Below are 26913 nucleotides of genomic sequence, written 5' to 3'. Positions count from 1 at the left end.
CTTTCATCAAAGGCTCTGCATTCCTTTAATGCTTCTGGAAAGTCTTGAAGTGGGTTGGATGCCACAAGTTTCCTTCTACCATTTCCTTCCGCCACTGCTTACCTCTTCTTTTAAAGGCACACTCCTTGTCACATACCTTAGCGTGATCCAGTAAGCAGCTCAGGAGCAAGACCCTGGCACTCTGTCATTTCAGCTGGTCCACTGCCTTTGTCACCATATGGCAGTGGTGAAGAATGCAGGCCTGTGGCAGGGCTTCTTCTGGGGCTGTACAGGACAAAACCTGCTGTGGCAGGACGGGTTGATTCCTGAAAAGATGCTGAAAGACTGCCATCTCCCATTTATGTAACTGCTGTCTATCCCTTATGAAACTAAGGAAAAGCTCTGCCCTTTTGTTTGTCCTAGAAATCTTTGTGCACAGATCCAAATCTTGCTTTGTTCAGCTAACTCCGGATGTGTCTGAACAATCTTTTGCCATGTTCAGGCAACATGTGTGCGCGTGCATATGCAGTTTCTCTATCTCTAAGAAAGCCATTTGCTGTTATTTCTGGTGCCTTTCACAGAAGGGGACCCTGAAAGTAATCACAGCCAACAGAAATGATTGCTTGGGATGGCTTCTCAGCCCTTTCTCAGGCAGCACAAGCCTGGTTATCTTCAGGCTCCTCAGCCTTACCTGTTGCTCTGATGGGCTGTTCTTAAGGCTGCTGTGCCCTCTGGCCCCTGGAGGCAAGCATGGTAGCTGAGAAATGGCTGGTGTCCTCAGGGGATGGCAGTGGTCAGGATACATGACCAGGCAGAGCTGGTCTGGGACACGCTGTGCTGTAGGGCCCTGTCACAACGCCAGGTGTGCAGGCTCTATTGGTGACGTGCCGTGGCATGCCCCGGTGAAGCCCGGCTTTGAAGCGTGACCTGAGGCCAGAGACCTGCCACCAAACTCTACATTTTGTTTTACCAGCTTGACTTTGGTGTTCCTCTTTCAGAGGCGGGGTGCAGCCCTAGCTCACCGCACCCAGGGGCCGGCACCCTTCAGCCACCTGCTTTAGCTCACAGTACCTGTGTGGCTGGCTGTCAGCTATGCCTGGCATTTCCCACCTCTGAACCCGGGCTACCAGTGAAGCTTCCTAGTTGGTTTCTCAAGCAGTGTCCTTGTTCAAGAGTCCAGCAAAAGTCCTCTCCAGAATCCAGTGCATTCCTTTTAATGCCCCCCTTGATGACTGAGCTCAGGAGGAAGGCTGGGCCTCACACACACTGAAATTCCTCCTCCTTCTACTGCTCTCCCAGTACCTGGCTCCTTGTGTTCAGGTTTGGAGGCCCTAACTGGCATTTTATCTGGGTTTGTGATCAGCTGGCTCATCGCATGATGATAGCTTCTTGCCTCCCTTTTCCCAGGTCTCTAATAAACTGTAGCTTTATACTGTTAGTTGTCCCCTAGTGTTACTCTCCAAGCAGCTTCTGCTATGAAGTGTTTGTGGGAAGTGTGAGGGAAGACCTGGTATCATAAAGTGTGTTTTGGGAACCCTGGGTTCTGCTTCTGTCTTTTTGCCACTGAGAAAGTCATTTTTTCTGTGCCTCAGTTTGCCTCAGTAAGGTAAACATAACACTTGCAGCAGAGGTCTTTTGAGAACAGTTTGCAGGTGTTTTCTGTTAATGGTGCTGAATGATGTCTGCTGGAACACCAAATACTTTTCTTATGGTATCTCCAGAAGCTCAGCTGTATTTGTCAGGGTATGGGGAGTCATGTGTTCCTTTTAAATGTGCCAAGTTGGACTTGCTCATTGGTGAGGCAAATACATGTATGCCATATTCCTAAGAGACACTGCAAGAGCTTCCCTTGTTCGTGGCCCACTGCTGGCTGGGGCTGCCTCTCGCCAGCAGCCCAAGTCCATTTTCAGACACTGCTGCTCTGCCTCCCCCTGTGCAAGGCAAGAAGTCTCCCCATGCCTCGCTCATGCTTTGACACTGTGGTTGTGACACTGCTTTCTCCTCCTGGCTGGCTCTGTGAGCTCTTTAACCACCCTAATGCACAGCAGTTCTCTGTGAGTTCTCTGTGAGACAGGAGCTCCCCAGCTGGATGCTGCAGTTTGTATGGGGCACCTTCCAAATTGGAACAAAACACATCCGTGCTCCCACTATCGAGGAAAAAAACACTTTACTTTCCTCACGAGACGTGTGTCATCTAAATAATACCAGCTGCTGCTGGAGGCCTGACAACATGCATCTGAACACAGCAACTACATGAACTTACCATTCAGTGTATTTATATTGTTTCTCAACCAGCTTGAACACACAATTGAGTATTACACATGAGTGACTGCTGGGGGCAAGTAATTGCCTTGCTCTGCTCTAGGACACATTGTTTACATGACAGCATGTCAAGGAACAGACCAGACACAATTGCATGGAGATGTACATGTAAGAGAAGTCAATACAGTCACAGGAATCTAATAGTAACAGAGCTGGTTTTACACCCAGTGACACTTACACAACCAAAATCACAGCACATGGTGAGCAGAGTGGCCTTTCTGACTAAAAGCAGGGAGAAAGGAGCTCATTGACCAGATTCTGGCTGAGACCCAGGAGACCCTGGGTTCTCATCTGATCCCTGCCAGACCCAGATCAAAGTTTCTCAGCAGAAGAGTATGGAGACTCCACACTCACTTTGCAGGGAAAGCTGCCTTCCCAGGTCCTGAGCATGAACAAACCCAACAGTGAAACATGACCATTTTGCTCCTCCAGTAGCCTACTGCCCTACATAGCAGCCTATGTTACACATGACTTGGTTGCCTGCGGACAATTGTCCCTGCCCTGTTGCCCCACCATCACCTTTTTGCCTCACCTGCCTTCCTTGACATTTACAGGGGTCTCTGAAAGAGAGGAGAGGTTGGCTCCTGGTGTGCAGTGACAGCAGGGCTTTCGTGCTGCCCTGCAGTGGCTGCAGCATCCCTGCCCCTGTGGGTGAGCTGCAGGAGGGAAACAGGAACACCGGGTGGTGCCAATAAACAAGGAGGTCTTGTGCCAGCTTCTCTGCTGGGCAGAAACACTCTCCCTGTGAGAAATCTGAGACTTAATTAGAGCAAGGCCTCACCTTCTTGTTTCTGGTGGGACCTGGATGCAGGATCTTGTGGTCCTCATGGTAATTGCTATGCTGAGGAGTAGAACCTCATCCAACAACATATCTTCCACTGACTCTGCCAGCACAGCATCAGCCACCTGAAGCAGACATTTGCTGCTTGGATGTTTTCCATGGTGCCAAGCTTAGTTCTTCACGAATTCCAAATTATTTGATATCTGCGCAGTAATGCAGACCCAGGCCCTCTCCTGCTATTCTGTGTTTCTGGAGGAGGTAGGCACCCTCTGGAGATTTCGAGGAACATCTTGGTGGTGTTTTTTTTACTTGTTTGTTTTTGTTTCAGTTAGGTCTCAGTAATCATTGTCTGCTATTGAGGCAGGATCTCAGACAACGTCCAGCAAATAATTTTAAGGAAGAACTTTCCTCTCTGCTTCTTGAGATGCTGAGCACCCAGTTCATTAACCACAAATTTTCCACCTGCAGTCACAAACATTCTAATTAGAAGCACATAGTTCTTCTGATGGATTATAATTTTGCAAATAGACTTTCTGTTTGATTAAAATTTTCAAGAGTTTCTCAGGTCTCTGACATAGGGCATTTTCTCCTGAATAAGACAATAGCTTCAATAAGACAATAGCTTCAATGCTGAGAGTAGAAAGAAATAAGCAGTATCCTTGCACTGTGTTCAGCTGGAAAAGCTGAAAGCAAAGAGCTCTTGCTCAATTCTGAATTGAATGGAACTGGGAATCAAGAACCATGGCAATGTCTCACAGGGAAATCTCATCCCCAGTAGTAGCTGATGGGACTTAGAGCTGTGTGACCCTGCAGGTTGTGGATCCACAGCTCCTGGCAGAAGTCCAAGCACCAAGTGGGCTGAGTAACAAGGTCTCACAGCTCCTGCTGGGCTCTTGCAGATGAATGACCCTCTTCTTCAGTTTGTCAATGATGTTGTGTAGCTGTGACTGGAGCTTGGACCATCTGGGGACAGCATTGATCCTCCTGAGGTCCCTCAGACACTCCCAGGGAGGCTTTCCCCCAGAACAGATGGACACATCCATCTTGGAAGCATGGCAATACAAGCTGCCACTGCTCAATATCCCCACTGAGCCTTTCACTACGCTGCATAGCACATTAAATAGTGCAGCATTCACCTGACTTGTTAGCAATGGTCTGGTACAATTCACATTTCCATTGGCTTTAAGCCTACAGAACCTACTTGCAGTTAACTATTGTGGAATACCAGCAGTTAACATAATTCAAATAACCTTGACAGTGGTCCTGTCCTGAAGTTTTTCCCCAAATGACTTTTTTTTTTTTTTTTTTTTCAGTCTGTCGGTGGTTGCCTTTCAGTGGTGAAGTGATCTCTAAGCTAAACTTCACAGCAGCCTGAGGATGAAGTTTACTACAAAAAGTGGAAAATAGTGTAACCAACAAGTAAAGTTTTGCCCCTGCTCATTTCACAAGATGATCTTGTGACAGCATTCCTCAAATATATTAACCATTCATGTGCTTGTTAGGGTTACAATAACATAGACAACACAAAACTGAACTGATGAGCTGGAATGTAGAACAACAGGCCAGATTCTCCAAAGGTGTAAATTAGAACACATTCCTCAAATGCTGTGCTGACTTGTATTAGCTGCAATATCTGCCCCAACTGCAAGGAAAGAGGAGTCTCCAAGTGAAAAATGCCTGGAAATAAAGCATCTTGCATGGGATTGAGAGGCTGATGTTCATCATATCTTTCACAATATTCCTCAAACAAAATTGGTGTCAACATCCACAAGTGCAAGCAAAATCATTACCTTGACAAAAATGGGAAGTGTCATAACTTTGTAAATATGGTGCTAGTTTTGTTCAGTACCTTGAAATGCAGTACAAGGAGTGTGAAATAGACAACATATAGATTTTTTTTTTGGTGCCAACACCTGTGTTAGAAACTATGAAGTCTGTTCCCTAACTTTCAGACCTAGGACTTTACCAGTTACAGATGTTTCTCCATTTGTATTTCAGATTTCCTCCTAATTACTCTGGGAGTTAAATCTCATTTTAATTATCCTGAGTTAGATGTTTGTATCCTCTTTTCTCAAATTCTGAATCTAAGGTACAGAGAAGGTTACCAATGTGTTCTGGAAACAAACACCAACAGAAGAAAGTTGGTGGTAACCAGGTAGATGCAAATAACTATTCTTTCCTTTCTGTCTCACACTAACGATTGTATTCTGCCATGTTTACACTTTTACCACCTCTTTTCCTGTAGACAATTCTAACAGTAACCATACATTGTAGAGAACAAGTTTCAGTTTCCCACTTTGGATCCAAGTGTTTCCAGAGCACTGAGGTCTTTACATGTCAGAAAAGTATAGGTAAAAGTACTTCAAGTTGTCCTATTCAAAGACAAAAACCTAATACAATGCCTGGTTCCAAATTTCCACCTAGTCCAGAGACAGTGGGGCTAGAAGTTTCAGGTTTGCAACATCACACTTTGTTACACTGGTAAAGAGCATCCCTGATTTTTCCCATCATCAGTCCCTGGCAAGAGTGGTGTCTGCGTTCAGCTGTTCTTACTATTCTAACAGCGGGGAAAAGAGCTGACAGTGACTTAGCACTGCAGGAGCCAGACAGGGAGCACTGGGCTGTTCACTAGAAGTGCACGTCAGATTGCAGCTGGATATTCTTGGGCACCTGAGACCCTGGTACACTTGATCTGGGCAAGATGGGGCAGACCCCATTTTGGGAAGAGTTGTCACTTGGGTTGTTTCCCTGTAGACATTCCATTCCCCAGCCTTCTGCTTCTTCTTTCACCAGCTGGTCTAGGTTCTCGTGGAGCAGTTCTGGACTGGGTTCTTCATCCTGTTAACCAGAAGAAATTGTGACCTTCTTTGTTAGTAACATAGCGAGAAGTCTAGCAGCACTCCAGGAGAGAGACAAGCTGTACATGATACTTAAAAAAAAAATTGTTAAAGATCCAATATACTGTTTGCTGCAATGCTTTGATTAATATAAAAACAAGTATTAGACAGATGAGAATAGAGATATTCCTTTTTGTCCTCTAAAAGAATGCTCACAGAAATCCTGTGTCACTTCTTGTGACCAAAGGAGGCTGGTTCATGTAAAATTCTGACCCTGCCCAACCCTTTTTGTCTTAAATCAATGGGGATTTGAAATACAAAGATAATACCAGGCCCATTTGCACAGCAGGGCTGGTCACCTACCCTGAAGTTGGTTCAAATGAGTGGTGGAGCACTACCAACCTTCCTACCACTATCCAGTGGCTTGCCCATCAGGTCCTTTCTCTTCAGCTTGTTTCTTTCCAGGACTTCGAGCTTGCTCACAACTGCATCAATCTTGGAGCCAATGCTGTTTATGGACTGTTCCAGATGCAGCACACGTTGCAGGAGGCTGGGGAAGACATGAAGATCTTTTACAACTTCTTTTCTTGTGATGAACACTAAGATTTGCAGCAGGTATCTTATGGACAATGGGCCAGATCTCAATCAGGAATGAATGCTCCACATCAGAGATGCTGATTCATACTCACTGAGCACATAACTTCCTGCTGCATTGGATTTTCATCTGTGATCAGTGATTCTGCAGGGGATGGATTCCAACCAGTTTGATTACAGTCCAGACACCTTATAATCATACTATTATTTAATGCTTTACCCTCTTCTCTTTTCATGTGCCCCTATGTGAATTGCTTAGTGTTTCTCAGTAGCAGAATTGGGATACCTTGATTCTCTATACTGTATTTATCCAATGCTCCTCTCTTGGAACAAGCAGCCACGTGTTATTCTCTGGCATGGATGATGACATTTAGCTAGGCTATAAACCAAGGATGTTTATTCCCACAGGGACTCTGTAAAAGTATCAAATTTCCCTGGGCAGGTTATCCAAGCTACTTTCTGACCTGAAACATGACAGCGTATTGCTTGTAGCTAGCTGACAGCTGCAGAGTTTTTTCAAGAAGCAGAAAAAAAAATCTTAGCCTGATCTTTTATGCGAGCAAGCAAAACATATTACAAGAAATGCCTTGATTATTTCCTGACATGAGCAGTTACACGTGTGCAAGATAAAAAAGGACAAGATCTTACTGCAAATGCTCAGCACCAGTGTGAATAGTTACATCAGGGGAGAAAGCAGCAGGGATCAGACTTTTATTTGCAGAGGGGTTAAACTAATACCAGCACCAACATACACTTGGAACTCTTCTTTGGAGACCCAGCTGGCCTTATTGGCACGGTTATTCTTTGCTTCCACATAGGTCAGACTCTCATCTAAGTTGTTGCCACCATAGGACTTCCCCAAATTTTCAATCTCTGTATTCAGAGCAACCTGGAAGATAGATAAAGTTACTCCTACAAAACTGGATATTAGCTGCGTGACAGTTTCACTTTGAATAACACACAGCTTCACAGGCAGGTCACATACTCAGCTGCTATTCAGACAAAACTGGAGCTGTGTTGCCTGCTTCATTTACACCACTAACCCCAATAGTCCTGTGACCACTTAGGAATGATCTCTACCAAACAGAAAGTTTCTTTCCTTGCCCTTCTTTTACCCTTTTTGCCTCTAGGTCATGCTTCATCTGCTGCTGCTCCTCTTCATCAAGGATGTGGTTGCCATCTTTATCAAATCTGGAGAAAGCTGCTGTGATCTCATGGTCTGCATGGCCCAGTCTGCAGAAGAACAGAAAGGGAAAGCTCAAGGCACTGAATTACACAGGTAGGCTCTAACTGTACAGGAACACCCCTTTTGAAATCAGTGTATTGCTGCCTCTTGCAAGGGATAGTTATATATCCCATATAGGAAGGAGACAGCAATGCAACCCCACTTAGATCAGGAGATTAAACATGTGAGGAAAGATAAGAACTATTGTGTGTGTGTGCGCACATGCATGTGGCATTGCCCCAGTCTGAGCTAACTGCTCTCTAGGTCTTGAGTACCACAGAATTTAAATTACAAGTGTGACTGAAAGGGATAAATGGTTACCCCTCAAGTTGACTCACTCACTCTTTCAAACTGTTCTTGAAGTCCTCAAAGTCCAGTTCTTTAGTTCCATTCTGCAGTGCTTTCTGCACATCGGAAATCCGCTCCTTTTTCAGCTTCAACCTCATGAGTGTCCGGTTGTAACTCTGTTAATAAAGGTGTAAATGGGTATGGAATCATGTAGGCAGAAGAGTGAAAAACAAGAAAGAATTGAAAACACAATATGGGTGGAGCAGATGCTGAGTAATGCAAGGAGCTGTTGAGCTTTCCAGAAGTACAGATACAATGTAATAAAGTATATAAATATATATGTTATATATTATTATATATACTTATATATAAAGTATAAACTAGCTTCACTTCTCCAAAGCAACACCAACATGGTACCCAGTCTCCATGAGAAAATTTACCTGACCTTCCACTCATCCACTGCTTAAGATAATGTCTCAAATACCATTCTTTGCAAAATATTGGTTCTAAAACATAGACACTTGTGAACTTTCAGGACCTTTTCTGGAATTTGTCCACGGGAAATCCAGATGTAACCCACCAGATTTGCATCACTGTAAAATGCTCAGTTCATCAAAGCAGAACCTGTCACTTTATTTGTTATTGATCAAAGTGCACAATATTAACTATATCAAGGACTGAAGAAGCTTTGTCAATAGACTATCCAGGGAAGGGAAGTCACTCAAAAACTCTACCAGCATTCTCAAGCAACAGGATTCCCCCAACCTTTGCTTTATCGTCATCCAATTGCCAAAGCACCTGTAAGCTTGATCTATCCCAAAGGGAACTGTGACTCCTGTTGCTACTGTGCATGTTAGAAAGGTGGACCTGGAGCTGGCAACCATTTTTTTCTCTAATACATTCCACATAGGTCAAGAACTCCAAGAAAATGTTTCAGGATTTGGCTAGAAAGTAGCACAGCTTTTGCTATTCATCACCTGCTTCAAGATGTCCGAGAGCTGCAGCTCATCCTTCTGGCTTGAAAGTTCCTCCTTGACTTCTGAATAGGTGTCATTGATGATGGCCAGAAACATGTTCTAGAGAAAGGAGAAGAAAATAGATGAATTAGCTTGAGTCACCTTGCCTGCTCCAGCAGCTGAGGCAGCAAGAGACAGACATCTATGTGCAGAGTTTAGTTAAACAAGCATCTGTTTTCACATGGGGCATACCTTGTGCAAATTAAAGTGGGCAAAGGGAAGGACCAGGGAGGAAAGCTTTGCAGCTAGAACAATGGCCTAAGATACATTTGTTGCCAGGTCTAACACCTTCTCTGTTAGCTTCTCCTGCAAGATCTTAAGTTACTTTTGAATCCCTGGTACTCAGAATTTAACATAATGAACAACCCTCTGGGTCCACTGCCTAGGAAGACAGCTGAACTGATCCTCTTGAGTTCAGGTACTACACAAGTGGCATTCCCAATCAGTTTTAGTCTTCAAGATAAATGATGGAAATATGGCCCTTAATCTCCCTGAGTATCAATCAAATCCCCAAATGCAATGATGTGCTCTGTGTCTACTTTGGACTATTTGTACCACAAAGCTGTTGTAAAGGAAACTTTCTTTCTCTCTAAGCATTTGCACTGCACCTAACATAGGGGAGGGATTGCTATGACGGGTATCTCCAGCACTGCTGTCAAAACAGAGGCAAGGAGGCCTTTCTTACTTACCAGGAGCACGAAGAAGACAAAGAACACGTAGGTGACAAAATAAATAGGCCCAAGGACCCTGTTGGCATTGTCAATGGAATTGTAGTCAAAGTCACCAAGAATGATCCGAAACTGGGTGAAGCTGGAGGAGAGGTAGAGCACAAGGTCACACAAAGGCACATACATTTATTCTACCTCCTAAGATAGTCCTGAGGAGAACCCTGAACCCACCTGCAGCCTGAATGGTCACAGGCGGAAGCCTGTGAGAGAGAGAGGTAACCTCTCACAGGACCAGATGCCAGAGGACTATGGAGCACAGGCTGAAAAACACTGCTATAGCATATGCCTCCCTAACATCACGTGTTGCCTGACTGGGCACGTGGACTGAAGGATTGTCCTTCTTAACTCGCTTCCCTGACACCCTTACTAGGATACTCATCTACCCGCTATTCTTGCCCCCATTTAAGGTATCCTGATCATTATTTATGGGGCTTCTCTGGAAATTGGCCACTGAGGTGACTCTGTTAAACAAACGAACCAACAAACAAATATTTTGCAATTAAAAAGGAAAAAAAAAAAAAAAAAAAAAAGGAAAATAGAGACAGAAAGGGACACACAGACCATGAAGCTCAGAGAAAAGGGTCTGGACATCCTGGAGTCTGAAAATCCTGTCTAGGAAAGGCAAAGCTCCATTTTGGATTCCTTACTTTTCATCTATTGAGAGAGCTGGGAATGTTTTTCATGTCTAAGAGAGAAGAATAGGGTTTTGCTTCCTCTTTGGTTCAAGTTGTGCCAATTCTGTGATGTTGAAATGTCTTCTTCTGGTAAGAAATTATTTATATTTGTTCTCCTTTGAAAATGTCTATCTTACCTTCTTTAAGTTACTATATGGCTTAATTTAGGAAGCATTGTGTTAAATTTGTGTTATAATTGGCATATTAAATGACTACCAACTTTCAGAATGACCTGTTATGTTGAGGCAGAAATGTTATATTAAAATCAGATATAAATGTAAAATATATCAAATATAAAATAATTATTTTAATTGGATAAGCATAGTTGTGAAATATCAACTACTATTATATTTAATTTTATATATTCAATATTAATTCCAACACTCTTATTTTTTATATTTAATGTTTTATATAAAACAAAAATAACAAACAGTTTGACTTTTTCCATTTTGGTGTTTAAAGCTAAATATTGATAAATGCATTACTTCCAATCTTTCTTTTGAAAGCCCTGAAGCAAGAAACAATATTTGTATCAAATCTTTGTTTTTATTAAAATGCACTATCTGAGGAAAAATGGACAAGTTTTCAAGCAGCTATTGTACACTGAAATGATGTGATCTGTGGCTTTATCTAGAAGCTAGAGAATTTCAAAGCTCCAGAGCTTCTATCTAGACCTCTTCCTTATCAAAGAGAAAACACTTTGAGCTTACCTCAAAAGACTTATTTTGAGTTATTTAGTTCCTACTCCCAGAATTAGAGAAGTTGAACCTAAGTAGACCAAAAGCCACCTGCTGGTGTATAAAAACACAATTGCCAAGGTCTCAGCAGCAATCAAAACCATTCTACCTCTTTTATGGACTCACAGCAGATGAGAAGAAGACATAATGATCTGGTGAACACAAACTATATTAACAGCTCAGCTACAATAATTTTCTGCAGAATGACTATATGCTACACTGCACACAAAGCGTCCTTGGTGTGCCTAACAACTCCACATTAGCTGAAAGCTGCCTAGACTACAACAAAACAGAACTGAACTCTCAGCCTGAAAAGGCTGGGCTTTCCTTTGACCCAACGGGCTGCTTACAAACATCAGACAAACAAAAATCTGTCTGTAACCTTCCATTTTCTCACTACATTCTTTTGTCCACGAGGATGTTATAGGTGTGGAACTGTGAGCAACTTTTTAGCCATCGTGACTTTATCACATGAAATACAACAGGTGTCTGAATGACATCCATATTTGCAATTGTGGATAGGTTGGAAAGCAGTTAAAGTTCTTTTGACGACAGCTGGTAATGATGAAAATGTGGTTACAACTAATACACTTACATGCATTTAACAAAGGTACTGAAGTTTTCCACTTGTGTCCCAAAAAGAAGGTAACCCAGCTGGGCATAGGCAAAGAAGACAATGAAGAACATAATGGCAAAGCCCAGGATGTCCTTGGCACAACGTGCCAGTGTGGAGGAGAGCTGCGTCATTGTTTTGTTAAAGCTAATATACTTGAATATCTGCAAGAAGAAAGAACAGGGACAAAATTAGGCCAAACCACCAGCTAGATCAGTCTCTTTCCTACATGTACTTGCTTACTAAGACAAAGTTTCTCCATGGTACCAAAGCACTGAGGAGACAACCAAGCTGGGGGAATAGAGGCCTAGAGTTCAGGTTGTTTGCCCTGGGTGTGCCACCATTTTATGACTGGGTCATAAATATATGACTTTTTTCCCTGAGTCAAATGAAAATTTAAAGGAGGGAGTGCTATGAAGGTGAAAAGCTGCCTGGATTTACTACAAAACAGAGCACATGACACTTGAGGAAATCCTTCCCTGTTCTACAGGTGTTATCCTCATTCACTACGAGAGATGGAGGAGTTAGCCCTCAGGATATCCAACAGAACAGGTCTGAGACTGGAGCCCAGGCACCCCCCAGATCCCCTACAATACCTTGATCCAGGCAAAGAATAAGTTGACTGCATTCATGTTGTTGTACTGAGTCTGCCAGAATGCCAAGAACTCAAAGTCTGCATAGGTGTCAGGGTGTTTCAACAACTCTCCCAACAGTCTGTTCACCTCAATGGTGCGAAAGATGTGAAATCCAATAGCAACAATGGAGAGCTGTGAAAAAGAAGGGTCTGCAGTGAGTGTAGAAGTGTCCACAGATATTAAAGTGCCACAGAATTACGTGGTATCACACTTCATACCTACACTCTACTGGTGGGGGATGGAAATAAGGCCCTAATGGACTGAGTGATGACCTGACTTCACAGCTTCTCAAGCATCATTAAGGGAAGAATTTTCTTCTAATACCTGATAGAAAAGCATATGACCATTTACTCTGCCAGTCCATTTTTCTATTGGAGCAAAACACGTGTCAGCTCGTCTTATCTAGACCAGTTTCCCCATTCTTTCATTAGCTGTGTCTTGTACCCCTTTGCCCTTTTCCCTCCCTTCCCCTTCCCCCCCCCAAAAAAAAAAAAAAAAAAAAAAGCGTGAAAGCATCCTCACCAGGATGACAACCACATCCAAGATGTTCCAGATGCTGGTGAAGTACTGAAGCTTGTGGATACGCAACTCCAAAATCTCCTCCACCACATAGTAGAAGATGAAGACACAGAAGACGATTTCACAGGCAACAATGAAGAAGTCCCATGCACTGACATATCGTATAAGCTTGACTGTCCGGATTTGCCAGGAGGGGATGGCACCACCAGTGGCTGGAAACTCAACCACTAACCTTGAAGGGAATGAGAAAACACTGTTAATTACAAATAGTGGGATGGAAGCATCAAACCTGAGCACGAGCTATCCACCAAATCGCGACTGGAAGAGTTGTGCATGTGTTTATGCATTCTTCTCTCTGCTGCTTCACTACTTGTGATAGAAAAGCATGAAAGCTCAAAAGAAGTGTGTCTACTTGTGTCAGAAAGACCAAGTCTTCTTGCTAATCCATACAATATCTACTGATGCCATTCAGTCCTACACCCCATAGTGGAACAGATTATTTTTGCATTTTAAGAATCTGTGACATTGAGAAACAAGCAAGAGGCAGAAGAATTTCCAGTGGGACTCAGCCTACCTCAGAACACAGAACAGATTGATATTTGCATTATACACAGAGAAATCAATGAAGACAACTCGTGTCCCCCGATCCAGCCACAACTTCTCCTTCAGGATTTGCAGGGCTTCAGCACTCTCTTCTCTGGTCAACTTGAGGTCTATGTAGTATCCTCCCCCACTATAACTGGTTAGTCTTCCCCAGTGAGATGAGCCACCCAGCTCTTCCTCAGAATGGTACCTCCACCTGCAACAGACAAGCCATGAGAAAAGGCATCACTTACCACCCACAGCCTTGGATAGAACCTTGCAGTCAGAACCTTTCATCTTCAAAGGACAGAGCAGTTTAATCAAAGAGTTGGCACATAACTCCTACTCCAGTTCTGAGCTTACACCAGTTTTTCATTGTTGATAGATTTCTGATCTAGTGCTTCCCAGCAGTGACACAACACAAATGGAGGGAAAATTCTGCAGGCTCATTGGCTATGCCATGGCCTTGTTTGCTTTTAAGGTTATTCACAGGGTCTGTTGTATTGCCTCCTACCATGTTGCACGCAGTTCTCTGCTTAGAACGCTCTTCGCTCTTGCACACAAATTTCCGTATGAACAATAGCTTTTTTTTTCACAGATCAAGACTCAAGCAGCAAGCAAGGGGTCATTAAATGGCAGCTGCCTCACTTTATTATAGAGGAAAATCCACATCAGTTACATGAATCATCAGTAATAAATAAATAAATAACCAAGTGTGACGGTGATTTTACATGTTATATTCCATCTCAGTGTAGAATTAGAAGTTAAGAAATCTGGGTCTTAAGAAAATAGTTCAGACACCTCTGTCTGGAGAAAAAAAAAAAAAAAAAAAAAAGGCAAAAAAAGCTGGGAATAGGTTTTCAAGATGAAAGAGGTGCACTCCTTTAAAAACAGACAAACAATGTCTACCTAATTCTCATCTGGATTTCTCATGGCTTTCTCAGCAGGTTCCACTCCAGCATTCAGTCCGTCTTTCCTCAAAGAGTCTTGATGCAAAGGACTTGCTGCCTCTAACTGCAAGGGGAATTCCAGCCTTGTGTGAGAAACTCACCCCTACTAATTCATTCTGCAGCTCAGCATATCTTATTTTAACCAGAAGAGACTAATTTGGGGCAATTTAAAAAATGTAAAAATCACAAATATTCTAATCCCAAACAGCAGAAGATGTACTTACGCTGTTCCATTGACAAGTCCAAAGGAGACTCTTTCCTCCTTGTCTTCTGAGTATACGTCATAGCAGCCTGAGATTTCCTCCTTGAAGTCATCATGGACCACACAGGAATTGTTCTTCACCTTCAGCTGTCGCATCCGTGGGACACCCAGCAGCAGGTTCTCATAATAGATGTACGACTGGGTATTGTGTGCTGCTAGGGACTCATTGTTGTACCACTTTGTCCAGTAAAGATTATCCAGAAGAGGACCTTGTGCATACTGCATGAGAGGGAGAAGAAAGCAACTGGTTCATAGCCTACATATCAGAGGAATTTTGTTAGTTTGGGCTTGAGATAAGACCTGACCCACACTGCTCTACTAGTATAGCTCGCGTTGCGTATATGCTAAGGAGGGGAGCCCCCATATGGAGCTGGGTGGAGCTGCAGGGTAGAAGGGGGATGCTGGGCAGCAGGGTAGTGTGGTGGCTCCTCTCAGGCCTGTAATGTGCTTGCTGCACCTCGTTATGCTAACAAGGAGACAGGGGCCCTGCAACCTCTTTGTCCCTTCCTTTTCAGGGAACACAAGTCTGGAGGAACTGTCCTGGCATAAGGTATGAATTATTAAAACAAGGTGGACTAGTTCCATGTAAACAGTGGGGGAAACAATAGTGCCATAGTTCGTTGTGCTTTTTTAATATATGAGAAAAAAGGCAAAGCTAACGGACCATTAATTTGTGGCTGGCCATTAGAGGTATGTGGTTGCAATATCTCAACGACATTCACTGTGGACCATATTATTCCTTCTCCAGTTCTTTAATAAAAATGTGACAGATCCCAACATTTTTTCCCCTCTTTATTTTCTTTGGTAAAAGTCAGTGCAAATTTGAATCCAGTTTCTCCATAAAGAATGTACAGGTCAGGCCAGGCCATGCATAAATTACAAGTTAACTACACTGATCCCATTTTGCCCGTGAAAATGGAGATAAAATTATTACTAAGAGACCAGCATGAAGACATTAGACTGCAGGATTCAAAGCTATGTCTGTCACAAGAAAGCCTGGAATGGACTTTTCTGGACGCACACAATACTTAGCCTAGTCAGTATTCTGGCCACAGTGCTCAAAGGGACATATAATGTTCTAAATCAGTGTGTATTCTGCATGTAAATGATACCATATCTACTGCTAGTAGCTGGCAAGCAGCAGAATGGCTTGCTGAAAGCACTAGGTAGCACATTCAGAGGTAACTGAATATCCCACCCTAGCTGAGATTTCCAGGGCTCCCCATGCCAGGCCAGATGTGTACTCACCACCCAGAAGTCAGACATGCTGCCAATGGACTGGAAAGAAACACGGCTGTCTGAAGAGGTCTGCAAGAAGAGCTCAGACATCACTTTGGTGTAGTAATAGGCATTGGAACTTGTCATTCCATATGTCACTAAGGGAAGAGACAAAAGGAAGGTCCTCTCTTACACCTAAATATCAAAGCCTGGTATATACATTCATTTTCTGCATAGCTTCTACTGTCGTAAGTAAGCTGAGCAGGGCAGAAGAGAAGAAACCTTGAAACCTCTAATCACATTACTTTCTTGATTGCTTAGGGAGTTCAACTTTATTTTCTGCATCCTCCAGAATTTAAACTGTCAAAATGACATATTTTAGGAGTTTAAATGCCAAAGAAGACCACTGGATGATGCAACTGAACATCCTGGGTGACATTTTCTCTCAGAAATTTTGTCTTTCTGAGGGGGAAAAGAAATCTTCTTTCTCATAACAAAATTCATGAGCTGTATTTTGTGTGCACTTTGTTCTGATATAAAGCTATGAAAGTATAGAGACTAACCTGTAGTGGAAAATTCCAGTTAATTTTTTGTCTACCAAAAAAAAAAAAAATCAAATAAATATGTGTTGTTTCGACTACCCAGAGCTCCTCCCTGCAGAAGAGCATCCATCACGGCAATCACTAGGAACAAGTCCTACTGTTGAAAGGATACTGTGAAAATAAAGCAGCAGATATTCAACATTCACCTCCCAAACACTTCTAGATGAGTCAGACTGCATGTACGTCTGTGTGCATGCCCTGCTTCTTCAGGAAGGACGGTCTCCATGGGTCAGTGTGATAGTAACTTGGGTTGGTATTGTCTGTCTATCTCTCCTACTACAGGGTCCATGAAATATAATCCTCTTCACTGTTCTATGTCACAGGTGCTCATTTGTGATAGTGAATGAACCTTCCCAAAAAACAAACAGTCATTGTTCTAACCACACAAAGGCCATTAGCATTCAGTACAGGGCTGCATTAAATCTACCCAAGAACAACACAAGCTGCCATCTGCATTATCACCTCAGGCACCTCATCAGCCTCAGAGAAAAAAATCTCTCTGAACCCCATGTCTCTGATCCCAAGAAGTTTCTAGAGCTGCTGTCTGATGTTTGAACATTTGCTGTGAAAATAATCTTGCTGTACAGATTCTTCCAGGACTGTGATGTCAACAGAGTTGATATCGTGGTTTACGTAAATCTAGCAGGTAACAATTCAGTCTAGGGCAATAGTCAGCCATTTTACTTGTGTGTGCAGCAGCTATTCTGTGAGTCAACAGCACACCTGCTTGCTGCAGTGATTATATGTACAATCAGTTTAACACCTACAACAGGGTGAGGAAGTCTAATAATAAAACCTCACCTTCTTCCCCTCATGTAGCATGAAAAGACAGCTATGAGATATGATATGTACTTACATAGACAAATGTCCACCAAGAACACAATATAGACTAGAAGCTCTCGCAGTGTGGTCTTCACATAAAGCTCTCTGTTTTCAGCTGTGTTCTCAGTGAGCGTAGTACCCCACAGACCTGAGAGATGTAAAGAAAAAAAATTGAGAAGTTTTATGGCCATTCTCAAAGGCTATAGGAGGAGTCCCATTCCCAAAGAACACTCTTGTGAGTTGCTAGATTTTTGTAACTTTTCAAAACAGAACTATTTTTCATCTCAAAACTTTACTAAAACTTGTTAAATAACCTCTAAAATGAAAAATTCCAGTGTGAACAAAAGATTTGAGGCTGGCCAAAACTGAAATTTGTTGACCATTATGTTTTGCTAAATGACTCTTCAGTTTTCTGCCAGACTTCAATATGGACTGATTTTATTTATTTATTTATTTATTTCTGTTTTTCAGCTTACTTTTTGCAGAAATTCAGTCTTTGTCACAAGACTTTGTCACATTCCTGGAATGTCATAGTTTCATCTCAGTCATGCATGTGCCAACATCTGACCTTCTGATAAGGACTTCCATAGCAGAACTGCATCTGATTTTAGCTTTACAGCTATTAGTTCTTTTTATGTATACTGAGCTATCAAGCTCCAAATATTTGTCCCTTGCTTACTCACATACTTGAAGATATATGTCATAAGACTCAATCAAATAGCCCAACTCAATATTTTCAGCATATAATTTAGAGCCAAATCGTGTTCAGGATGTCTATCAATGGAGCTCTGCTGGCTTCAGTGCAGATTTATACCAGCTAATGTTCTGATTCCTTCACAAAGTAAAAGCAACTCATTAAATGTCATCAGGATTGATCAAAAAGACAGGAACACTTTCTTTAAAAGAAGCCTCAATATTTTGGTTTTGATGAACCGCCTAACACCATTAGTTTGTTTACTTGTTCTTGCTGTAATGGCTTTGTGTTGTGTTTTCAGAATCTCTCCTTAAGTTGAAAGGCATAAGAAACTCCACTTGAAAGCCTAGTGATGGAATTGGCATCAATAATACCCACAATCTTCCTGCTTTCTGCACCTCCTAGAGAGCTCAGCCCTGATACCTATCCCCACTGGTGCACAACTATCATTCCCCTGCAAATCGGGATCAAAGGCCACACATCTCAAGTCATCACAGGTAGAGGAAGGAGACAGGCTTTTTTGCTTTTGCTTGTTCCAAAGCGCACATTCACTCCTGTCCTAATGATAACTCTTTGGCATCTCAACAAAGTAGAGAGCTTTTTTGCTGCCATGATGGCTGCCACCCTCACTCATGATGGCATCCACCCTCACTCCTGGACAGACAAATCAACAGACTGCTCTGGCCATGCAATAGACCAGAAACAGAAACAAGAGCCTAAAGAAGATGTGGCTTTACTCTAGTGCAGGAGGATAGCATGTGGCCGGTGTTAAAACTCCACAACAGAAACAAACAAAAAACAGTGGGTAACAACAGAGCAGAGACATTACTGCAAGTGGTAACAGTAAGGCTGAGTCAGTATATAGTAAAGGCCGGCTGCTCAGAGAAGGGCACAAAGCTCATTGTAGTCATTGGGCTCCTGAAGATTTGAATCTTATTCTCATTTTTTGTGTTATAAGCACAGTTTTAAGATGTTAGTGCACTCCAGTGCAACAAATGTACTTTAAAGGAATGGAACTATGTCCTTGTGAACGAACACCCCATGAGGCAGGGAACCCCTAGTACCAAATGTTGAGCAAAGAGGCAAAGGAATAAAAAAGTGCACTTAGGAATATTTGAATGCAGCAACACTCAAATATCCTTGAAAATTTGGTTCAGAAACTGGACCAAAATTATACCTGGAGGACCACGAGTCTTGTCCAGTATCATTCAGGTTGCACCCTGTAATTGTGAAACTATACCAGTTGAGGTTTTATTTCAGGTATTTCTTTAGAAAACATGCCATGAAAAATATACCACCTCATACATGAAGTATGTACCCGTCTGTGTCTCCTTTGGCACCTTCCAACCTTGGAAGCCTGGAAAGTCAAAGTCATCTCTTTTGAACACGACATTTGGACTGAAGGATAGTCCCATTCTCTCTGTACCTCCTGCCTTGTAGCAAAGATGACAGTACAGACTCAGGAGGCACAGCAAGACACACGAGAGGATGATCCTTTCAGATCAGCTAAAGATGATGTTCAGAATAATGTCGCTCTGTAGTGAGCAGGTTCCCGTACTACACAGATACTATGTACTTTCTACCTTCTGCACCCCTGCAGTCCACACAAACACCCCCCCCCCCCCATGGGATATATAAGATATATAAGTTTATATATAAGATATATCTTCCCAATGGTTAGTAAATCCTTTCTACTGAAATATCAGAACTTTACCTCGGATGCCTCTGAAGATGTAGAAGCAGCACTTGAGGAAAGGACTTGTCTTTCCATCCACAGCTTTGTTCTGCTCTGTCTGGTAGGGCAGTGGATCTCCCACCTCTTCAAAGTTCTCATAGGGATTCTCCAGGATGGACTTGGGGTTGTAGATGGCTCGAATCTTCAAGGAGGTAGAGGGAGAGCCATTGTAAACAGGATTATCCCAAGCTTTCTTCCCCACAGTCTCCAGTTCGTGTTCCTCTGGGGCTCGAAAGTGGCTCTCAGCTCTGTTGTTTAGGTGAGAAGAGCTCATGGCTATTCACTGACAGCAAAAGTGCTAATTAGCTGGAATTGTAGATGTAGCCTGCTCAGACTGGAGTTGTAAGCTAGCGGAGAGGGAATCAGTCAATGCCAAACAACGTGTCTGCCTCAGCAGCCTGAAGGAGGGTGCACCAGCAGCATCCCACAGACAGCATGCATCCTCCCCCTGCTTTATACCAGCTCAGCTGGTGACACAAATGGGAGGGTGGCACTGCCCCTTGTAAGAGCCACCACCAGCCCTATCAGTCCCAGTTACACCAACACGGCCAGGACACTGTCTCTGCTTCCAGAGATAAGAGACCCAGCTGGAGCTGTGGGAAAGGGAGGCTGCCAGGAGACAGCCCCCGAGCTGCGAGGGGAGGCTAGGATTTATTTGGACCCTTCGGGCTACCCGCAGCCCAGGTCAGCTCCAGCAGCGAGCTGGCACAGGATGCCCGAGCAAACACCGTTCGGCTCAGCGCGGAGCCTTTGCTCTGAAGCTGAGGGATGGCTCGAGTGGCCAGCGAAGGGTCAGAGAGCAGAAATTCTCCCCCCTCAAAGCAGGCGGTGAGGACCCGGGCCGGGCAGGTCACCAGGTGGCGCTGGCAGCTCGCCCCTGGAGCCTAGCTTGTGGGATTGCGGCTCTGGAAAACCAGGAGGCATCGCCTCTGCTCTCGGTTAGACACCGGGGTTTGGCCTTAAACGCGATCCCCGAGAGTTTTCCTAGCTTTCTCTTTGCTACATTATTGTTAAAGGCAGGAGTAGTGAGCAGGAGTAAACTCCGTGCTTGCTCTGGAAACCAGAGGCTGAGCTCTTCAGCTTCCGTAGGATTTCCATAAGCCCTGCAGGGTCTGCTTGCCCAGAGGCAAACCAGGATCGTATCAGGCAAAACTGGAAATAATAGCAGCTAAGGGGTGTCAATATTCATCCGCTTTTTGCAAAATAGTCCCAGGCCTCATAGGTGCTGTGGTAAGATGTTAAAGGAAGATGTAGTCTGAACCTGCCCCCTCCTCAAGACTGAATACATAACTTCAGCAGGTGCTTTTCCACAGGTACTCGTGACAGCAATTTTTTCTGACATTACCCAGGGAAGCAACATGACTTTTGCAGCTGTAGGACCACAGGGCTCAAAGGTACAAATAGGGATATTTTCTCTGGACTATCGTATTCATACAGCTGGACATGGATGTCCCCTTTGCTCACCTACGTGACGATGGCATTGAGAATGCTTGAATAACAGTGAGGCAGGACCTCATCTGTTACAGAGAAGTGAGAGGGCAGCAACTGGTAATTTGTTTAGTAGGTTGGAAGTTTATTGTTGGTCAGGGCTGGATCCTTGGGCTGAGTTTGGTACAGTATTTGCTGGTTTTGGAATCACACCTGTCTGATGGCACCTTTCTGACCTTGGGCCTTATTCACCAATCTGCCAATCTTGTTGAAAGCCAGCAAATGGGATTTCTCTTCCTTCCTTCCTTCCTTTTCTCTGGTGAAGTCTGTTTTTCAGCAGCCCTACAAGAAGCATTTCAAAGGTACCCAGGCAGAGTCTCTTCCTAAACCCAGAAACCATCTTCACAGTGGGATTCAGCATGGTAGGGGAACAAAAAAGCACAGCCCCAGAATTTTCCTTAAAACACCTTGTGGGTCAGAGTGGTTCCTGAACTCATTCGCTGCACACAAATCCACTGAGCAGTTGAGAGGAACAAAGCCACAGAAATGTTCACCTAGGGAGAGGATAAGCTCTCTGTTGCTGGATAATTTGTTAAGAGCAGGCTAGGTGAAGCTCAGAGATGAGCTCTCTGTCAGCTGGCCAGCTGCTTCGTTGGGTAGCCCGTGAGCTATTCCTACCTGGCACATCAAGTCTTCATGCAGGATACAGCAGCACGCTGCTGGCCAGTGCCTTTCAGCTGGCTTCCCTTCCCCCATGGGACTAGCAATATGCTCTCTTGGCCTTGCCACAGCTTCCATTCTTTAACAGCCTGTGGCCACAGGCCGGTTTCAATGAATAACAGAGCAATGCTAGCTAGCAAGAAGGCTGGCAAGAGACCAAAGTAAAACACTGGGTGTTGTTGATATGTGCTGCCAGGCATGTACACGCACACACATAGTCTGGGCAAGAAATATGACTTCCTCCTTTTTATTATTATTATTTAAACAGATTAAAAGATGAATCATGGGAGGGAGAAGAATATTGTTAGTTGTTGGATTTTCTAAATCATGGTGCATTGTTTGAATAATGTCAGTGCTTTGGCTTTATTTATATTGCTAATTTAAATGATAAATTGAAACAAAATGATTAAGAAAAAAAGACTAGTTACCTTGGGGTACACTTGCACATACCACTATTATTTGCTGTCGAGATCCCCACCAACTCCTGTCAGAGAGCACTGAAGATCAGTGCTAAACAAAATAAAATATAAAGATACTTCAAGTAATTAATGCTGCTGATAATAAAAAAAAAGTCTGTAAGAACCTATTAAAGGTTCTTTAATAGGCCACGTGGTGGACTTGGAAAACAACTGGCCTGTTTCTGCATGCATAAACCCTCTCTCATATTCCTGCAAGTCTCACAAGAAAAGGCTTATGATTCTGAAAATGTCTTTCCTAATAATGTCTTCTGGCTTAATACAATTTATTGCCTTTCCTTGCATCCCTTGTCTTGGTTATAACAACATCAGTTGGATCATCAACAGCTATCACTACTATTCCAACACCATCAAATTCTGTAACACTTTTAGTACAGTTTAACATTAAGTACAGTTGTAGTTTAGCAGCAGCCAGGCAGGCATTGAAACTCTGCTCAGAAATAGTTATATAACAATCATCTGCAAAGACGTCCAGAAACAGAAAAAACTGTGATGGTAGGAAATGAACACACATGCCAGGTACAGTTCTAGTGCTCACGGACTATCTTAGCAATTGCAATGCAAATTTGTGGATACTAAACGTGCATTACCATGAGCCCATAAACAATCTCTGAACCTGATCCAAACTTCCTCTTTTTCATTAGCTTTTCATGGAGTTGTGAACTAAGCTGATTTGGGTAGTAAAATACTTTTCTTTCATTGGCACAATACAGTTTAGTTTTCTTTAAAAAAATATATATATTATTTAGTTTTTACTAAAAGGAAATAAGCTGTCAAAGGCTCTCAAGAAAATTGGCATCATAGCACATACAGAAGAGGTATGCAGGGACCTTTGAAGGTTTTTGTTTTGTTTTAAAAAATGCTGTTTCTCTACATAGCTAATATAAAGTGTTTATATGGCATGAATAAATCTACCCTGCTTCTTCACAGGGGATAATTTTTTTTTATAACATTCATTCATTGCAAAGCAAAAGTCCAACCACCTTCTGCACGGCAAAGGATAAAACAGTAGGGATTTCTGCTGTCCCTAAATAATTCAATTAACAATTAAATTTATCAGCAGTAGTTTCCTTCAAATTTTCCACCGTGAAGTTATTTTCTGCCAAAATCAATATATTGTTGAACTGTTTTATAGAAGTATAAGCTACAGCTAATTTTGCCATGATTACATCTAATACAGCTAATTTTGTGATGATCACATCCTGCCACAGATACGTGATAGTGAGCTGAAATAGAAGGACGTCATAAAGGAATAACAGATTACCTATGTAGAGCTAAAATAGCATTCATTTTCAAACAATCCAAATTAAAATACCAACCAACAACAACAACAACAACAAAAAACTATAAATAGTATGCAGTAGAGAAAAGAGGAGTGAATGCGTGTAACACCACAATTCAATTATTATTTAATTTCCTGGTATTCTCTTTCCCTAAAAAACAAATCCTCCAGCATAGCAGATATCCAAGATAACGAACAATTTTTGTAAAAAGAACGTTTTCTGTTATTGAATTATCAGTGTTAGATTCTTGCACTTTAGCAGTGGATGTCAGGTTCTCACCATTCTTGACTTTAAAGCTGACATTAATAAAAACAGTATCCCTCCCATGGCAGCACTGCTTGAGGTCATACCCCAACTCAAAATACTATGGCCACAGCCCCCCCACCTCAAAAGGAAGGAACTGGCCCCACTCCTGGCTTGTGGTGGCCTATTTTACGTACCTCACACCACGATTCTGGGGCACCTCAAGAGCCCCTTGCCTGGTGTCTGCAGTCCAGCCCCTCTGTCAACTCCACACCCCTCCTTACCCAAGGACACAGCAATCTCTGTGTCTTTTTCACTGGGAGAAAGGTGGCCCATTAACATTGGGAGCAGGAGAATGTAATGTAGGCTTAAGATGATAAAAGGAGGAAACTTATTGGATTCCTTTAATTTGGCAGAGAGGAGAGGGACATTCTAAACGTAAATGCCTTATTATACACAGTACATTGAGAAGGAATTAAACAGACTAAAACACTCTCAAAGGTAACGAGATGGTACATTTGATTTTGTTTTCACTATATAGTCCACACCCCTTTTACCTGTCTTTCAGTTCAGCTAGGATGAACTTGAGTGTCTCTATTATTTCTAGTTACTATCATGTGATAAGAATTAAGCATGGGAAAAAAAAAAAAAAAAAAAAAAAAAAGCTTTATTTTGATAATGTGCAATACAGTCAAAAATGTAATTTTAGAAATAGGTGAAATAGCATGTGTACTCTGGTCTTCCTGGACAGAGGAGAATTCACCATCCATATAGGCATGTTATCATTTGAAACCAGGTTTACCCACCTTTGTTTTTCTTTCTTCAGAAAGAGATGTTCAAGTTTGCAGTGTGGTACTCCAATGGGGTCTGGTAACACTACAACCACGCCTTGGCTTCCTCAGCCCTACTACAGTGAGGGAAAAGGTCTGAAGCAGCCAGATGATTTATAAGTCTTAGGGTCACTTGCAAAAGCCCACTTCTGATTAGCATTCCACACCTACACAATTACACCACACATGCAAAGCCAACTTTGCACCCTATGCTACACCTAACTCACACACCAACAACTGCCCAACCAACAACAGTTCAAGACCTACCTTGGAACTCACCAGATTTCATTCCTTCACATTAAACTGCTCTTACACCCTCTACTGAATCTCATAGACAAGCAGTCACAAAGTAAGCCACTCTTCCTGCAGTACTCCTCCAACATCAACAAACACCTGCATAAGGACTTCCAGAACAACACTACCAGCTCCTGTGTGAAAAGCTTCACGTTCTCCTCAAGAGTCCACCCTACAGCAACTGCTGACGAACACACACTAGCCTCACCAAAGCCAAACACTGCTACAAGAACTGCAAAGTTAAAATTGCATGTGCAGGGCTATATTGTAGGTGTGCGTTTCTTTTCCCAAAGTAGAGTTTCCTCAAAGTTTCTTTCCCAAAGCAGAGTTGCTGCAATTCTACATACATTCTAGGAAGCCTAATCAGAGTTTTGCCATTCTCCCATACTTTGCATTAGTATTTTCTATCCAAAACAATTTGTTGACCCATCTAAGGTGCTTCAGGGCTTCTGCCCCACCAACCCCTCTGAAGTACCTCTGCATTTCCCTTTGAACTCTCCCTCTCCAGTGGCATCCCGTCTCTGTGTTTTGTGGAAACACCTCGGTGCTTCCAGCTAATGCCGCCCCGGTACTGCCCCCTCTCGGAGGTAGCTCAGTATTTCCCATTGAAGCACCCCTGACGCTATCCCCTCTCTGAGGTACCTCGGTGTTTCCCTTTGGAACCCTCCTGCCTCCGACCCTCTCTGAGGCACTTCAGCGTTTACTTTTGAACAAGTCTCGACCATCTGCTGTGTTGTGGGGCTGGGAGGAGAAGCACTCAGAGCATTCAAAGGCTGTGAGGCAGCAGATTTCACATCCCTCCCACCTCGTAGCTTATAGGACTGTGTGCTTTCTGATGGTTTAGCTCTAGCATCTTTCTTACTTCTAAATGTACGGCAGTAACACTTGCAAAAGCCCATTGCTGATTAGCTTTCTACACCAATTAAATTGCACCACACAGGCAAAGCTAAAATTGCCTCCGTGCTTCTGATAATCGAAAAGCTGCCCCAAAACTACCTGCATGTTGACCAGATCCCACCCATTTGCATCAACTTGCTGTCTTACTCTCTGTGCTTCATCACACAGGGAAGCTTCCACAAAGAAGACCACTTGACCAGCAGTAATACTGCAACATCAACAAACTCCTACATGAAGACTTACATCTTTCTGTAAGACCTAATAGGATGTGGTATGCTTCTATGATAAGGTAGCACAAGGAGCAGTTGAAATCTACAGAGGTAGGAAGAGCTGGGATTGGGACTTGCCATCAGTTTTGCTAGCATGACAGAAAACAGGGTTACATCCAGTTGCCTGATGGAGTAATGCACATCATGAGAAACTAGTAAAAACATCTCTGTTGTGATGTTGTTCCCTTTGTTATTCACTTGCATTTCTGCTGGTGTTTCCACCTTCAGACATACTCAAGCATTTAGTCTGAGGTACAGGTAAGGCCTCTACTCTTTTCAGTTTACTTACAGTAAAACTTACATTAAAACACTGTGTAGTTTCATTAGCTATTGTTTGCACTTCATTTGTTTTTATAGTGCTCACTGATTACATGTTTGAGAGTTCAGTAAAGCTCTCATACTCACTACTGTGACAACCTAGTTGTGCTGGGCAGCTCCTAAAAAAATTTACAGCATGCAACTCTTGCCTACAAACTGACACGTGCTGAGCCAGGAGACCATCTTACATTCACAGGGCTGCCCTGTTTGAGAAAGCTCAGTGGGAGCATCAGGCCTTTTCTGCCCTTCAGGATGCATTCTCCAAGGATGGTGTTCAAATCCCTCAGCAATCTGGGTCCAGACTACCTGAGACACTTGCTCCCTGACCGGGGTGCAAATCAG

General features: G+C 43.0%; 1 protein-coding gene across 1 annotated transcript; it reads right to left on the bottom strand.

The window, feature by feature from the left end:
• Nucleotides 1-5710: 5710 nt before the first annotated feature.
• PKD2L1 (polycystin 2 like 1, transient receptor potential cation channel) lies at nt 5711-20087 on the bottom strand (the record flags this gene model as incomplete). The annotated part of the gene is made up of 15 exons (XM_084290671.1): nt 5711-5920; nt 6322-6469; nt 7266-7402; nt 7629-7746; nt 8081-8202; nt 9004-9102; nt 9732-9852; nt 11777-11958; nt 12391-12561; nt 12952-13180; nt 13523-13747; nt 14705-14961; nt 15991-16118; nt 17419-17532; nt 19793-20087. The coding sequence occupies 15 exons, from the start codon at nt 20085-20087 to the stop codon at nt 5711-5713; spliced, it is 2556 nt and encodes an 851-aa protein (XP_084146797.1).
• Nucleotides 20088-26913: the final 6826 nt, after the last annotated feature.

The sequence above is a fragment of the Netta rufina genome (genome assembly GCF_964035555.1).
Source record: "Netta rufina genome assembly, chromosome: 7".
Lineage (NCBI taxonomy): Eukaryota > Metazoa > Chordata > Aves > Anseriformes > Anatidae > Netta > Netta rufina.
Note: the sequence above shows the minus strand (reverse complement) of the source record. Positions and strands in the feature narration are given on the sequence as shown.